The 16,490-nt window shown below is 63.2% G+C and overlaps 1 protein-coding gene across 2 annotated transcripts; it reads left to right on the forward strand.

Annotated features, from left to right (window-relative positions):
• The first annotated feature begins 321 nt into the window (after positions 1–321).
• Positions 322–8,902, forward strand: PTGER1 (prostaglandin E receptor 1). 2 transcript variants are annotated; one of them, XM_050925223.1, is made up of 3 exons: positions 322–391; positions 6,098–7,001; positions 8,483–8,902. In XM_050925223.1, the coding sequence occupies exons 1-3, from the start codon at positions 345–347 to the stop codon at positions 8,732–8,734; spliced, it is 1,203 nt and encodes a 400-aa protein (XP_050781180.1). In that variant the 5' UTR covers positions 322–344; the 3' UTR covers positions 8,735–8,902. The 2 variants fall into 2 exon arrangements, with proteins under 2 accessions (XP_050781180.1, XP_050781181.1); XM_050925224.1 differs by lacking the exon at positions 322–391 and adding an exon at positions 5,101–5,321.
• The last annotated feature ends 7,588 nt before the right edge of the window (positions 8,903–16,490 follow it).

Here is a 16,490-nt window from a genome sequence, read left to right on the forward strand (position 1 = left end):
TTGATCCCCCATTGCACGTATAGGGGCTATTGAAGCTAGCCCTGTCGGAGGCAGGATATCGGGTTAGATGGGCCCATTCCTGGGTCGTTATGTACCCAGCACTTCACAGCGCCATGGCCCCCTCAGCCCAGGAACCATGTGAGGCTGATAACCCACAAGGGGCCGCAGTATCCCGGCTACCAGGCATCCCCCTGCCAGGTGCTGGGCTCAGCCTTGCCCTCCAGCGGCTTAACCAGGGTTTGCACATTGGCTAGTGTAGCTGGCACCCACCCCCAAGTCCCAAGGGCTCTCCATCCCAGAATGCACTGCTCCCCTTTCCAGTGCTTCTCACCTCCTGCTGCTGCATGACAGGAGAGCAGCCTGGATTCTCCCACAATGCACATGGCCAAAGGTAAGTTGGGGCAGAGGCTTAAGGATGGTGTGGGCACCAGGCCTGCCCAGAGCTGGCACTCTCTTACCTAGGGTTGTGCCCTAACCCCAGCACCTGCTCAGGACATGGGCATCGGGGATGGACATGGGCACCTGCCCTGCCATGAACGGGGCCCCGCTGGGGTAGGATTCACATTGCTGCCAGCATGGCACTGGCCCCCGCTGTCCCCTAAGGGGAGGGTCCTGCCCCTGCTCTGAGTCCTACCTGCTGCCATGCCAGGCACCAGGGGAAGGGGAGGCCAGGGGATGGGAGACCCGGCTGGGGGCTGGTCATCAGAGCGACTGGCTGCTGTTCATGGCCTCGCACAATGGGTCAGCCTGGAAACAGAACACTAGCCCCATTCACAGCTAGCTGGCCCGCTCTGTCCGTGACCCCAGCCAGCCCCATCTGTTCCCGACCCCAGCCAGCCTGGTCTGTCCCTGACCCCAGCCAGCCCATCTATCCCCGTCCCCAGATAACTTCATCTATCCCCATCCCCAGCCAGCCTTGTCAGCCCTGCTCCTCAGCCAGCCCCATCTAACTGTGTCCCCAGCCAGCCCCATTGGTCCCCGTCCCCAGCCAGCCCCATCTGTCCCTGTCCACAGCCAGCCCCATCTAACCCCATCTCCTGCCAGCCCCATCTAACCCATCCACAGCCAGCCCAGTCTGTCCCCATCCCCAGCCAAACCCGCCTGTTGCCATCCCCAGCCAGCACCACCTATCCTCATCCCCAGCCAGCCCCATCTATCCCTGTCCCCAGCCAGCCCCCTCTAGCCCCTCCCAAGCCAGCCCCATTGTCCTTGTCCCTAGCCAGCCATCTAGGGCTCCCCAACCCGTCAGCCCTGTCTGTCCCCATCCCCAGCCAGCCCCGTCCCCAGCCAGCCCTATCTAATCCCATCCCAAGCTAGCCCCATCTAGCCCCTTACCCCACCCTCCCAGCTATTGCTTGATCTGTCACCTTAAACCTTTGTCTGTCTCTCTCCTGTGCTTTGCTAAGATATTGACAAGAGCTGGTAGAACTCTTGGTGTGTGCTGGGTCCTGGGCTGTGCCAGGGCGGTGGGGCTGGGCATAGGGCTGGCGATATGGTGGGGCTGGGCATAGGGCCGGAGCTATGCCGGGGTAGTGGGGCTGGGCGTAGGGCCGGAGATATGCCGGGGCAGAGAGGCTGGGCATAGGGCCGGAGGTATGCCAGGGCTGTGGGGCTGGGCGTAGGGCCGGAGATATGCCGGGGCGGTGGGGCTGGGCGTAGGGCCGGAGATATGCCGGGGCTGTGGGGCTGGGCGTAGGGCCGGAGACATTCCGGGGCAGAGGGGCTGGGCGTAGGGCCGGAGGTATGCCGGGGCTGTGGGGCTGGGCGTAGGGCCGGAGCTATGCCGGGGCAGTGGGGCTGGGCGTAGGGCCGGAGCTATGCCGGGGCAGTGGGGCTGGGCGGAGGGCCGGAGACATGCTGGGGCTGTGGGGCTGGGCGTAGGGCCAGAGACATTCCGGGGCAGAGAGGCTGGGCGTAGGGCCAGAGGTATGCCGGGGCTGTGGGGCTGGGCGTAGGGCCGGAGCTATGCCGGGGCAGTGGGGCTGGGCGTAGGGCCGGAGATATGCCGGGGCAGAGGGGCTGGGCGTAGGGCCAGAGGTATGCCGGGGCTGTGGGGCTGGGCGTAGGGCCGGAGCTATACCGGGGCAGTGGGGCTGGGCGTAGGGCCGGAGATATGCCGGGGCAGAGGGGCTGGGTGTAGGGCTGAAGATATGCCGGGGCAGAGGGGCTCCCGGGGCAGAGGGGCTGGGCATAGGGCCAGAGCTATGCCGGGGCAGTGGGGCTGGGCATAGGGCCGGAGCTATGCCGGGGTAGTGGGGCTGGGCGTAGGGCCGGAGCTATGCCGGGGCTGTGGGGCTGGGCGTAGGGCCGGAGATATGACGAGGCAGAGGGGCTGGGCGGAGGGCTGGAGCTATGCTGGGGCAGTGGGGCTGGGCGTAGGGCCGGAGCTATGCCGGGGCTGTGGGGCTGGGCGTAGGGCCGGATATGACGAGGCAGAGGGGCTGGGCGGAGGGCCAGAGCTATGCCGGGGCTGTGGGGCTGGGCGTAGGGCCGGAGCTATGCCGGGGCAGTGGGGCTGGGCGTAGGGCCGGAGCTATGCCGGGGCTGGGGGGCTGGGCATAGGGCTGGAGCTATGCTGGGGCAGTGGGGCTGGGCATAGGGCCGGAGATATTCCGGGGCGGTGGGGCTGGGTTGGGCCTGTTGACAGTCACCATGTTGCTCCCGGGGCCCGTTTCCTGCAGCAAGGGCCTCTCCAGGTCAGTGCCTGGGGCTGCCTGGACCCAGCAGGCCGGGGGAGCCACTGGACTCTTTCCAGGCAGCGATGAGAGCTTGGGGTCATGACAGCCCCTGGTGCTGTCAATTCTCCAGCTCTAAGGCACCAGGACCTGCCAGCGCCCAGGGACCTGTCTGGGCTGGAGCCGCTCAGATCTCACTGGGCTGGGGGTAAACAGTGACTGGCAGGGACTGATGCCACCCACAGGCCTCATGCAGAGTCTCCTTCCCGCTCTGGCCTAGAGGTCAGTCAGCTGAAAGGTCTCAGGGCTCTTTAAAGCGGGGCTGGGAACAAGGACTCCTGGGTTCTATCCCCAGCCCTGCGAGGGGAGTGGGGGCTACTGGTTAAAGCGGGGGGGCTGGGACACAGGACTCCTGGGTTCTATCCCCAGCCCCAGAAGAGGAGTGGGGGCTACTGGTTAAAGCAGGGGGGGCTGGGACACAGGACTCCTGGGTTCTATCCCCAGCCCCAGAAGAGGAGTGGGGGCTACTGGTTAAAGCAGGGGGCTGGGACACAGGACTCCTAGGTTCTATTTCTGGCTCTGGTAGAGGAGTGCGGACAGGCCGGGCCATTGGGTGACTTTCCCCTGGGGCACAGCATCTGTGCAGTGTTTTGTAACCCACCTGGGGTAATGACACAGCATGGGCTGCTGGGCCACCTTGCTGGCCCCAGGCACTGTCCTGTCCTTGGCATCTAATGGCTGCAGTGCCCCACGGGGAACAGGCCTTTGACTCATGTGGCTCCAGGCACTGAGCTCCAGAGTGGCTGAACTCCAAGCAGCCCTGACACCCAGGGGATGGGTGAGGCCGGAGACTCCAGCCAGAGCAGAGCAATGGTCCATCTCAGCCTGGATTGAAGGACAGTGTTGCCTATGGGATAGAACACTGGGACTCAGGACGTCTGAGTTCTGTTCCTGACTGCCCTTGGGCAAGTCCTTTCCCCTCGCTGCACCTCAGTGTGCCCACCTAGTCCCCCTGGGGCAGGAATGTGTCACCTCCCTGGGTCTGTGGGCCAGTGAGCTCAGTTCCATCAGCCCAAGGGGCCCATCTGCCCTGGTATCTCTACATCCCTGCAGAGTCCACAGCCCCAGTGGGTAGCATGCTGCATACAGTGTGCCTGCTATGACCCTCCATGAACTGGGGCAGAATGGGCACCAGATAGGTTCCAGTGGCATAGGGCAGGGTGCCATAGGGGACATGGCCTGGGCAGGGTGGCACAGGACACACACCGTAGGCAGGGACAGGGTGGCATGGGACAAGGTGCCATAGGAGACATGGCAAGGGCAGGGTGCCATGGGCCAGGGTGAAATGGGGATTATGCCCAAGACAGGGTGCTAGGGGGCAGAGTGCCATTGGGGACACACTCTGCAGGCAGGGGAAGGGTGGCATGGGGCAGGGCGATGTAAGGGATACACTGCAGGCAGGGGCAGGGTGGCATGGGGCAGGGCAACGTAAGGGACACACACTGCAGGCAGGGGCAGGGTGGCATGGGGCAGGGTGACATAAGGGAAACACACTGCAGGCAGGGGCAGGATGGCATGGGGCAGGGCGACGTAAGGGACACACTGCAGGCAGGGGCAGGGTGGCATGGAGCAGGGCGATGTAAGGGACACACTCTGCAGGCAGGGGCAGGATGGCATGGGGCAGAGTGACATAAGGGACACACTCTGCAGGCAGGGGTAGGGTGGCATGGGGCAGGGTGACATAAGGGACACACTCTGCAGGCAGGGGAAGGGTTGCATGGGGCAGAGTGACATAAGGGACACACTCTGCAGGCAGGTAAGGGTGGCATGGGGCAGGGTAACATAAGGGACACACACTGCTGGCAGGGGCAGGATGGCATGGGGCAGGGCGACGTAAGGGACACACTGCAGGCAGGGGCAGGATGGCATGGGGCAGGGTGACGTAAGGGACACACTGCAGACAGGGGAAGGGTGGCATGGGGCAGGGTAACATAAGGGACACACACTGCAGGCAGGGGCAGGATGGCACGGGGCAGGGTGGCACAGGACACACCCCCTAGGCAGGGGCAGGGGGACACTTCCCATACACAGGGTGGTGTGCGCCCGGAACATGGAAAGAGCCAGAGGGTCCCAGCTGGCTCCAGCGCCGGGTACTGGGCACCCCGTCCAGCCCAGCACCGGGCCGCTTGGCAGCAGGGGTCAGCCCTGGCCCTACCTGGGAGGTGCGGGGGGAGCCCGTGCACTGAGCTGGGCACGGGGCTGGGGGCGCCCCCTGGCGGCGGCCCGGAGCTCACCCCCCGCGGACGGAGCGGGCCTGGCGCAGGGGGGCGCTCTGGAGCTCGGCGCTGCGGTCCCTGCGCACGGCCGGCCGGGGAGGCAGAGCGCAGCGCGGCGAGGAGCGGCGGGACCCGGGGCTGGGACTCGCCTCACCGGGAAAGGCAGCTGCTGAGGCGCGGGGCGGGGGGGTCTCCGAGCGCCTCCCGAGCCCAGCGGGCCCCGACGGGGCGTCGATCCCTCGGCCAGGGCGGCTCGGTCTCTGCCCCGTTCGCAGCCGGGACGGGGCGCCCGGGGCCCGGACGCGCGGTCCCTTCGGAGGGAGCGATCCGGCCGCTTGGGAGTGGGGCGCGGGGGGAGCCCCTGAGCACGGTAAGGGGGCGCGGGCCCCACGAGGCCTTCTGGGGGGGGCGCCCCGAGGGTCCGGGCTCCTGGCCCCGGAATGGGAGGGACTGATGGGGGGGGTGAATGAAAGAGAACCTGCCCCCACCCCGTCCCGGCCGGGGCCGGTGCTGAGCGCTGTCTGCTCTTTGCACGGGGAAGGGGGGGGGGGGTCTGGGTGCCAGGACCCCTGGGTTCATTCCCCAGCTCGGGGGGGAGGGGTCTAGATCGAGGGAAGGGGGGTTTCTGGGAGTCAGGACTCCTGGGTTCTCCTCTCTCTGCTCCCCCAAGAGTCACCCCCCGGCTCTGTCCAGCCCAGCGTCCCAGTGCCAAGGGGTGTCTCCCGTGGGGTCACACGGGGCTCCCCGGGGAGTCGTTCCCGGGCTCAGGGGAGGGCAGGCGGCAGGAGGGGCCAGTCCTGCTGCTTGGTGCCAATCCGCAGGAGTACCCTGGGCTCCAGCAGCGCTGCCCTGGGTTCAAATGTCCTGAAAGTTGGGGGACCCTCACAGAGCCGGGAAACGTGCCCTGATTCCCCCATTGCTTCCCCCCAACTTCAAACTGCTGCTTCCACCCCAGGAGGCCGGGAGTGGGGGTGTAACTGAGAGCCCACAGCTCCCTCTGGAACCGGCAGAGGGCACCTCCCTCAGTGTGGGGTGGCGGTGTGGGGTGGGGGGACTGTGTGGCTCAGCCCCCAGTGCGTGGGGGCATTGCCGGGGCCCAGTGGCAGTGGCTCTCCCCTGATGCCCGTCTCTCTCCCACCCCACCAGATGTCCATGCCTGGTGCCAGCTGCAGACTCTGCTGAGAAGATGTTCACCTGCCACCCATCCAACGTCTCCCTGCTGGGGGGGCCCACCAGCCCCGGGGCACCCCTCCCCATGCCTGTCAGTGGTTTGCTGCCGGGGAACTCCTCGGGGTGCCGGGTGGAGCCACTGAAGCAGCCCCTGCCCTCACCAGCCATGCCCATCTTCTCCATGACACTGGGTGCTGTCTCCAACATGGTGGCCCTGGCCATCCTGGTGCAGTCCTACGCCCGCTTCCGGCGCCGCTCCAAGGCCACCTTCCTGCTCTTTGCCAGCAGCCTGGTCATCACGGACTTCGCCGGGCACGTCATCCCGGGCGCCTTCGTGCTGCGGCTCTACGCCACCCGGCAGAAATGGGATGCCATGGACAGCACCGGCGCCATATGCCAGTTCTTCGGCGCCTGCATGGTCTTCTTTGGCCTATGCCCACTCTTCCTGGGCTGCGTCATGGCGGTGGAGCGCTGCGTGGGGGTGACGCGCCCGCTGCTCCACGCCTTGCTGGTGACCTCTGTCCGGACCAAACTCACCCTGCTGGGGCTCTGGGCCTCAGCCCTGGGCATTGCCCTGCTGCCCATCTTCAGCTTCGGCAGCTACACCATCCAGCACTCATGCACCTGGTGCTTCATCAAGGTGCAGCCGGCGGAGAGCTGGTGTGAGGTGACCTTTGCTTTGCTCTTCTCCCTGCTGGGCCTGGCCTCCCTGCTGGTCGCCCTGGTCTGCAACACCCTGAGCGGGCTCAGCCTGGTGCGGGCGCGGCTGCGGGCCCAGCGCAAATGCGGGCAGCGGCACACCAAGGCCCACGACATCGAGATGGTGGTGCAGCTGGTGGGCATCATGGTAGTCTCCTGCATTTGCTGGAGCCCTATCCTGGTGAGTGAGGGGGTAGGGTGGGGGTCCCCCCAGTGCCACGGATGCAGTGGGAAGGTCATCCCAGGAGTGCAGGGTTGGAGGGGTTTCCTTATGGGTCAGGGTGCAAGGGGATTCCCCATGGGTGCAGAGTTGGAGGGGTTTCCCTGGGGGTCAGGGTGCAGGGGGGGTCCCCATGGGTGCAGGGTACAGGGTGGCTCCTTGGGGGTCAGGATGAAGGGGGGGGTTCCGTGAGTGCAGGGTTTGAGGGGTTTCCCTGGGGGTCAGGGTGCAGGGGGGTTCCTCATGGGTGTACTGTACAAGGTGGCTCCTTGGGGTTCAGGATGAAGGGGGGTTTCCCATGAGTGCAGGGTTAGGGGTGTCTCTGTGGGGACAGGGTGCAGTGTGTGGGTGTTCTCCATGGGTGCAGGGCTTGGGGGTGTTTCCTGGCAGGTCAGGGTGAAGTGGGGGGATTCCCCATAAGTGCAGGGTTTGAGGGGGCTCCCTGGGGGGATCAGAGTGCAGAGAGGGCTCAAAATGGGTGTAGGGTTGGGGGTTCTCTCTGCAGGGACAAGATACACTGAGGGGGTTCCCCATGGGTGCCGGGTTTTGGATTTCCCTGGGGGGCAGGGGTTTTCCACAGGTGCAGGGTTTGGAGGTTCTCTGGGTGGACAGGGGGTTCCCCATGGGTCCAGGGTTTGGGGGTTACCTGGGGGAAAGGTGGGTTCCCCATGGGTGCAGGGTTTGGGAGTTCCCGGGGGGAAAGGTGGGTTCCTCGTGGATGCAGGGTTTGGGGGGTTCCCCGTGGGTGTAGGGAGTTCACTGAGAGCTACAGTGGGATTCCCCGTGGGTGCAGGATTTGGGGGATTCTCTGGGGGGCAGGGAATTCCCCTTGGGTACCGGGTTTACCCTCAGCCCCTCTCCCCGTGGGGGCTGCCCTGGAAAAGGCTGGTGCTGGCCGGATGGTGGTGGGGAGCCCAGGTGATGCAGGAGCCCCAGTCGGCACCATCCTGATTCCCCCCCCCGGGGGGAGAATTACCCCCTGCAGCCCCCGGACCCTGACCTCGGAGGTTGGAGACGAGGGCAGGTGTATCTGCCCAGCGGATTCCGCTGGGGGCAGCGGGTCGCTAGGCTGATACAGCAGCGCCCTCGTGTGGCTGGTAACTGCACTTTGCTCCCGCTGTATATACTGCTGGGTCCCCCCAAACTGGCTGGGGTGGGTGGATTAGGTTGAAGGTGGGTCAGGTTGGGAGGGGGATTGGGCTGTTGGGGGGGGCTCAGGTTGGGAAGGGGAGGGGGAAGGGGGTTCAGGCTGGGAGGAAGAGGTTGTTCGCAGGATTCAGGTTGGGAGGAGGGGGAGCAGGCTGTTGGGAGGCTCAGGTTGGGAGGGGATGAGGCAGTTGGGGGGGGGCTCAGATTGAGGGGTCAGTCCCAGAGATTTAGGGCCAGAGAAGGGGCAAGGGGCTGGAGTCAAACCCCACCCAAGCCCCCTCCCTCCCCTGCAGATCTTCGTGGTGCTGGCGGTGGGCGACAAGGCCGGCGCGCTGCACTACCAGCGGCTGCTGTTCCTGGGCGTGCGCCTGGCCTCCTGGAACCAGATCCTGGACCCCTGGGTGTACATCCTGCTGCGCCGGGCCGTGCTGCGCAAGCTGTACAGGGTGCTGTGCCGCCAGCCCCCGGGGAAGGGCAGCCGCTTCGAGCGCTGGGAGGTCAGCTCCTTCCAGAGCTCCGACCGCAGCATGGTTGCCCGCTCGTAAGGACCCGGCCGGACAAGACAGGGCGGCTGCCCCATGTCCCTGGCAGGGCCTTGGCACCAGTGCCTGCTGGAGACATACTTGGGGGGGACGTTGGATGCCACCAGGTTGGACGATGGCGCCGCACCCGCCTGGGGGGCCTCCCCACTGCAGATGTGGCAGGAGCTGAGCCGGATGTGTCACGGAGTGTGGGGGAGTCCGGTCCTGCACCCCTCTTCCTGGGACCCACAGTGACTCTCAGCCAGCCAGTAAAACAGAAGGTTTATTGGACAACAGGAACACAGGTTACAGCAGAGCTTGTAGGCACAGTCAGGACCCCTCCACCGAGTCCTTCTGGGCTTTCAGGGTGCTTGGATCCTAGCTAGGATACCCTGAATTCCGCCCACACAGCCCCAAGCCCAAACTCCAACTGCTTCCCTCCTGCCGCTCCCTTCCTTTGTCCCCTTCCCGGGCAAAGGTGTTGACCTTTCCCCTCCCTTACCTAGCTCAGGTTACAGGCCCTGGCATCGTCCATCCCTTAAAGTCCTCCCCTGCTCTCCCACTCCCCACACAGACAGTCCCTACTGCATCACATCTCTCCCCCCTTCGAGACTGAACTGAGCGGGGTCACTCCGCCCAGTGACCTGGGGAAGTTCAGGGTCCCCTCTCCGGGACAACGCATCCGCTGTCAGGTTGGCACTTCCCTTCACATGGACCACGTCCATGTCATAGTCCTGGAGGAGCAGGCTCCACCTCAGGAGCTTGGCGTTGGCTCCTTTCATCTGGTGCAGCCAGGTCAGGGGAGAGTGGTCGGTGTACACGGTGAAGTGTCGCCCAAAGAGATATGGCTCTAGCTTCTTAAGGGCCCACACCATGGCCAGGCATTCCTTCTCGATGGCCGCGTAGCTTTGTTCCCGGGGTAGCAGCTTCTTACTCAGGTACACGATGGGGTGTCTCTCCCCCTTTTCATCCTCCTGCATTAACACTGCCCCCAGTCCCGTATCTGAGGCATCAGTGAACACCATAAAGGGTTTGTCAAAATTTGGGTTTGCTAGAACTGGGCCACTAACCAGAGCCTCCTTCAGCGCCTGGAAAGCCTCCTGGCACTGCTCAGTCCAGATCACCTTGTCTGGCTTCCCCTTTTTGCACAGCTCAGTGATGGGGCCGGCTATGGCACTAAAGTGGGGCACGAACCTTCGATAGTACCCCGCCATCCCAATAAAGGCCTGGACCTGCTTTTTGGTTTGGGGAGCAGGCCAGTCTCTGATCACCTCCACCTTGGCTGGTTCCGGCTTCAGGCAGCCGCTCCCCACCCGATGGCCCAGGTAAGATACTTCAGCCATCCCCACCTTGCACTTCTCAGCCTTTACTGTTAACCCAGCCTTTCGGAGTCGGTCCAGGACTTGTTTAACCTGGGACACGTGGTCCTCCCAGGTCTGGCTGAAGACGCAGATGTCGTCAATATACGCCACGGCAAAACTCTCCATCCCCCTCAGTAACTGATCCACCAGGCGCTGGAAGGTGGCCGGCGCTCCCTTGAGGCCGAAGGGCAGGGTCAAAAACTCATAGAGCCCCAGAGGGGTGATAAAGGCCGATTTCAGCCTGGCATCTGCGTCCAGCGGCACTTGCCAGTAGCCTTTGGTAAGATCCATAGTGGTGAGGTACCGTGCACCTCCCAGCTTGTCTAGGAGCTCATCAGGCCTGGGCATAGGGTAGGCATCAGATACGGTGATGGCACTGAGCTTTCGATAGTCCACACAGAACCGGATTGACCCATCCTTCTTGGGAACCAGCACTACTGGCGAGGCCCAAGGGCTGGAAGACGGCTGGATCACCCCCAAAGCCAGCATGTCCCTGACCTCTCTTTCAAGATCCTGGGCAGTTTTACCAGTGACCCGAAAAGGGGAGCATCTTATAGGGGGGTGTGACCCGGTCTCCACCCGGTGGACAGTCAAATTAGTGCGTCCAGGCTGGTTGGAAAACATCTGTTGGTATAGATGCAGCACCCCTCTGATCTCAGCGTGCTGGCCCGGGGTCAGTTGCTCAGAGAGGGGAATCGCCTCCAGGGGGGAACCAGTTTTTGTCCCAGGGAATAGATCCACTAAGGGGTCATCTCCCTGCCCCTCCCAATGTCCACACACGGCCAACACCACATTCCCCCTGTCATAGTATGGTTTCATCATGTTCACATGGTACACCCGACGGTGATGTGCCCGGTTTGACAGCTCCACCACATAGTTTACCTCATTCAGTTGCTTGATAACCTTGAAGGGCCCTTCCCAGGCGGCCTGGAGTTTGTTTCTCCTCACGGGGATGAGAACCATCACCTGATCCCCTGTGGCGAAGGCACGGGCTCGTGCTGTGCGGTCATACCAGACCTTCTGCCTCCTCTGGGCTCGGGCCAGATTCTCCCTGGCCAGGCCCATGAGCTCGGCCAGTCTTTCCCGGAAGGTCAGGACATACTCCACCACTGACTCTCCCTCGGGAGCGGCCTTCCCCTCCCATTCGTCCCTCATCAGGTCTAGGGGCCCCCTCACCCGCCTTCCATACAACAGTTCGAAAGGTGAAAACCCGGTAGATTCCTGGGGTACCTCCCTGTACGCAAACAGCAGGTGAGGTAAGTACTTGTCCCAATCTTGCGGATGCTGGTTCATAAATGTTTTTAGCATCATCTTCAGCGTCCCGTTGAACCTTTCTACCAGCCCGTTGGACTGGGGGTGATACGCTGAGGCCCAGTTGTGCTGGACCCCACATTTCTGCCATAAGGACCGGAGCAGGGCCGACATGAAGTTGGACCCCTGGTCCGTTAAGACCTCCTTGGGGAACCCCACCCGGCTGAAAATTGTCAGCAGCGCATCTGCCACTGTGTCTGCTTCGATAGAGGACAAGGCCACCGCCTCGGGGTAGTGAGTGGCAAAATCCACCACCACCAGGATGTATTTCTTCCCTGACCGGGTCGTCTTACTGAGGGGTCCCACTATGTCCATGGCCACCTTCTGGAAAGGTTCTTCTATGATGGGTAAAGGCCTCAAAGCCGCTTTCCCCTTGTCCCGGGCCTTCCCCACCCTCTGGCAGGGGTCACAGGATTGGCAGTACTGTCGGACATGGGTAAAGACCCCAGGCCAGTAAAAGTTCTGTAGCAGCCTCTGCCTGGTGCGCCGGATTCCCTGGTGCCCTGCGAGAGGGATGTCATGGGCCAGGTACAACAGCTTGTGACGGAACTTCTGGGGAACCACCAGCTGCCTCCTGATCCCCCATGACTCTACTTCCCCTGGGGGAGCCCATTCTCGGTACAGGAACCCCTTCTCCCACAGGAACCTCTCCTTGCAACCTCTCCTCATGGTCTGTACCGCACTAAGGTCAGCCCGGTCCCTGTGCTTCCGCAAGGAGGGATCTTTCTGCAACTCGGCCTGGAACTCAGCAGCTGGGACAGGAATGGGGACCGGCTCTCTCTTGCTGGCTGGGTCTGAGGCCGCAGCCTCTCTGCACCGTGCCCCTGGGCGTTCCCCGCTCCCTGAGTTAGGGTCCTGCACCTCAGGTCGAGTACCTTCCCCGTTGTCGGGGAGCAGTGCCATTTGCCGACTCTGACTACGAGTCACGACCAGGGCACTCTGGGTGTTACTAGGCCAGTCCTCAAGGTCCCCTCCCATTAACACGTCAGTGGGCAAATATTGGTGTACCCCCACATCCTTGGGGCCCTCCTTGGCCCCCCATTTCAGGTGTACCCTTGCCACGGGTACCTTGAATGGGGTCCCGCCCACGCCCATCAGGGTCAGGTAGGTGTCGGGCACCATCCGATCTGAGGCCACCACCTCGGGCCGGGCCAGCGTCACCTCTGCGCCCGTGTCCCAGTACCCAGTGACCTTCCTCCCATCCACTTCCAGGGAAACAATGCACTCCTTCCGGAGGGGTAGCCCCGCGCCCACCCGGTAAACCAAAAACCCTGAACCGGGAGCATCCACAGGTGGTATGTTGCCAGCCCCCCTTTCCTGGGAATGTAGCCCCTCCTCCGATTGGGTTTTTACCCAGTCCACCCTCTGCGGGTTGGGTCTGCTTGGTCTGTCCCTGAGCTTGGGGCACTGGGCCCGTATGTGACCTCGTTGGCCACAGCGATAGCAGCCCATATCTCGTGGGTCCCCTTGAGTGGGTCGGAGGGACCTGCCGCTGGATGTTCCCCTTTTGGGGGGGTTCTCCATAGGCCCCCTTTGGGAGGTCCCATGATGACTCTCTCTCTGCGTTGAGGCAGGCCTGCTCCTTCGAGACTCCTCCCTGCCATCCCCTGCCCGACTGTCCACAAATTGGTCGGCCAGCTGGCCTGCGTGCTGCGGGTTCTCCGGCTTCTGGTCCATCAACCACAGCCTCAGGTCGGACGGGCACTGCTCGTACAGGTGCTCCAGTATGAATAGGTCAAGCAGGTCCTCTTTAGTTTGGGCCCCAGCTGTCCACTTGCGAGCATACCCCTGCGCCCGGTTGACCAGTTGTAGGTATGTGACCTCACGGGTTTTACGCTGGCTCCGGAACTTTTTCCGGTACATCTCAGGAGTCAGCCCAAACTCGCGGAGCAGGGCCTGTTTGAACAGTTCGTAGTCCCCTGCCTCCGCCCCTTTCAGTCGGCTGTACACCTCCACGGCTGTGGAGTCCAGTAAGGGGGTGAGAACTGCGATCCTGTCTGCAGGGTCAACCCTGTGCAGCTCGCAGGCATTCTCAAAGGCCGTCAGGAAGGTATCTATGTCCTCCCCCTCCTTACGCCGGGGCAGCAAGTGCTTATCAAAGCTCTTTGTAGGCTTGGGTCCCCCCTCACTCACTGCAGCCGGAGCCTCACTGCTCCTCAGCCGGGCCAGGTCCAGCTCATGTTTACGCTGTTTCTCCTTCTCCTCCCACTCTCGCTGGCGCTGGTTCTCCTCATGTTTACGCTGGTTCTCCTCATGTGTACGCTGGTTCTCCTCATGTTTACGCTGGTTCTCCTCATGTTCACGCTGTTTCGCCTTCTCCTCCAGCTCTCGCCTCTTTAACTCGAGCTCTTCCCGTCTCAGCTCCCTTTCATATTCCAGCCGCATCCGCTCCACGGATGCCGAGCGTTGCCGGGAGGATCCCCTGCTGGCCGGGGGGCTCACGGTGCCCTCGGTATACACTGGGCTCCTCCCCGCCCTTCCTCTACGCCTAGGAAGGGGGGGTCTCGGGAAGCCCTCGTCTGCCGGCTGATCACTCCCAGCAGGGACAGTCACTGGTGCCTGCGCTGCATCTGCTCGGCTGCTTCCCTCAGAGACAGGGCTCCGTTCATTCATGCGGTCTCCCTGCTCCAGCTGGGCAATCAGCTGGTCCTTGGTGCGTCTCCCCGGGTGCAGCCCCCTCTGCTTACACAGCTCCAGCAGGTCACACTTGCGCCGCTTGGCATACATCTTACTGCTGACCACTCACAGGCCGGGGTGCTCGCCGCTCCCCGGGTTTCCAGGGGGACCCCTAGTGCACCAGCCCTTCTTGAGGTCACCACCTCTCTGCCAGGGTCGAGCTGCAGACTCCTCCGCCCCTGGGACCGCTCGCTGCAATCCCCCGGGGGACCCTGTTACTGCAAAGTCCTTCTCACTGGGCACACACTCCCAGGGGTTAACCACCCCTTCGTTTTACTGCTCCCCGGTCACTTACTGCAGGAAGCGCCGTCCACGGGGTGCAGTATCTCCCGCCGCTGCCACCAGTTGTCACGGAGTGTGGGGGAGTCCGGTCCTGCACCCCTCTTCCTGGGACCCACAGTGACTCTCAGCCAGCCAGTAAAACAGAAGGTTTATTGGACAACAGGAACACAGGTTACAGCAGAGCTTGTAGGCACAGTCAGGACCCCTCCACCGAGTCCTTCTGGGCTTTCAGGGTGCTTGGATCCTAGCTAGGATACCCTGAATTCCGCCCACACAGCCCCAAGCCCAAACTCCAACTGCTTCCCTCCTGCCGCTCCCTTCCTTTGTCCCCTTCCCGGGCAAAGGTGTTGACCTTTCCCCTCCCTTACCTAGCTCAGGTTACAGGCCCTGGCATCGTCCATCCCTTAAAGTCCTCCCCTGCTCTCCCACTCCCCACACAGACAGTCCCTACTGCATCACAGGATGTAAATGGAATCGGGGGAGCAGGGGAGGTGTCTTAATCCTGCTTCCCTGCCTGCAGCAATGGTGCTGCCGGGGCCGACCCTGCTGCTGGCTCAAAGCAGGAAGCACCTTGGAAACAGGGTGTGTGGGCATGGGAGGGGCACAATGCCATGGTGAAATGCAGGAGTGGTGGTGCAGGGTGGCTTGTGCTAAGAGGGCCTCGCTTGAGAGGTAGCAGGGCCTAGTGGTTACACCCTCAGTTTGCGCATCAGGACACGGGGGTTCTGAGCAAACCGTGGCTCTAGGGGAGCTCAGGGCCTGGGTCTCTCGGGAAGCAGCATATTGAACCAGGCTTAACATTTGGGGAAACTGAGGCACAATGAAAGGTGGCGATGGCACCAGTCTCACAGGGCCCACCTGCTGCCCTGGACGAATCCATTCTGCCTCCCTCAGCCCCCTGGAGGGGATTTGCCTTCATTTCCTGGCCTGGCGTGGGCAGTGTTGGGATGCAGCTGTTAGAAAGTTGCTGTGCCCCACTCCAAAGGTGATTGCATCCCAGTGCTGGGCAAGGGTTTCCTGTATATAGAGCCCCTGCACCCCCCCACCCAGAGGTGGCTGCAGCTGTGTATAGTGCTCTCGACCCAGGGGACAGCTTCCCCCTTGCAGGCCACCCTCCCTGTTCACGGGCCCCAGCTGAGCCCCCTGCCCCCAGGCTGAGCTGGAGTGGCAAATATTTGAGGGGGGGCAGGTTGGGAATAAGCCCTCATTGGACGTGGGGGTGGAGGTAAAGGTAGCTGGGAGGGGCTCTGCTCTCTTCCCCAAGGGGCTGGTGCCATTCCCAGAACGGTCGGGGAGATGCCCCCCACCCCACCCCCCTTCTGCCACCAGCCCCCCAGCTCCACTCCACTCCCCTACGCCTTGCCTGGGGCCAGCCAGCATCTGCAGAGCTCCAGGACATGGGGGGGAGGGCTGGAGAGGGGTCAGAAGTGAGCCCCCAATGGCCACAGGGAAAGCCAGGGCAGGGGGATGCGGCCCCTAGCTGGGTGTTTATTTCCCAGCATGTCATGGGGCCACGCCCAGGGCAGCGCTAGGGGCTCTGTACAATAAAGAGCTTTTACCGATCGCTCTGGTGCCTGGGGTTTGGTTTGTCTGCGAGTCCCCATCTCCCCCATTCACAGCTGGCAGCCTGAATCCCTGCCCTCACCTTTGCCAGGGAGGGGCCCCCATCCTAGGGGAGCCCCAACTCCACCGCCACCCCACAGAGCTAGTGGGAACTGGGCTGAGGCCCAGCAAACTCAGCCCAAGCTGCAGCTTCCAACCAGCTCAGCAGATGGCTCCAATGCTTGGCCACTACCCCTGCAGCTGCCCCACAGCCAGCCAGTCCCCTCCCCTGGGGCTGGATCAGAGCCAGTGCCCCTAGAGGGGAAAAGCCCCATTTCCCACCCCTCTGGGCCAGCCAGTCCCCTGCCCTGGGGCAGGATCAGAGCCAGAACCCCCTAGAGGGGAAAGGCCCCACTTCCCACCCCTCTGAGCCAGCCAGTCCCCTGCCGTGGGGCTGGATCATAGCCAGTGCCCCCTAGAGGGGAAAGGCCCCATGTCCCATTTCTTGCCCCTACCCTTTTCCTGCGTATGGGACCCGCTCCGTCATGGCGCCTGACTCAGGCAGAGCCCCCAGCTGACACAGCCCCCACACTCCAAATCTTTACTAG

Source organism: Gopherus flavomarginatus, chromosome 16 (assembly GCF_025201925.1).
Source record: "Gopherus flavomarginatus isolate rGopFla2 chromosome 16, rGopFla2.mat.asm, whole genome shotgun sequence".
NCBI lineage: Eukaryota > Metazoa > Chordata > Testudines > Testudinidae > Gopherus > Gopherus flavomarginatus.

Coding starts and splice junctions, on each gene's coding strand:
- PTGER1 (XM_050925223.1), top strand. CDS start 345: ATGACAGGAGAGCAGCCTGGATTCTCCCACAATGCACATGGCCAAAG. Junction 392..6,097: donor CACAATGCACATGGCCAAAG/GTAAGTTGGGGC, acceptor CCACCCCACCAG/ATGTCCATGCCTGGTGCCAG. Junction 7,002..8,482: donor TTTGCTGGAGCCCTATCCTG/GTGAGTGAGGGG, acceptor CCTCCCCTGCAG/ATCTTCGTGGTGCTGGCGGT.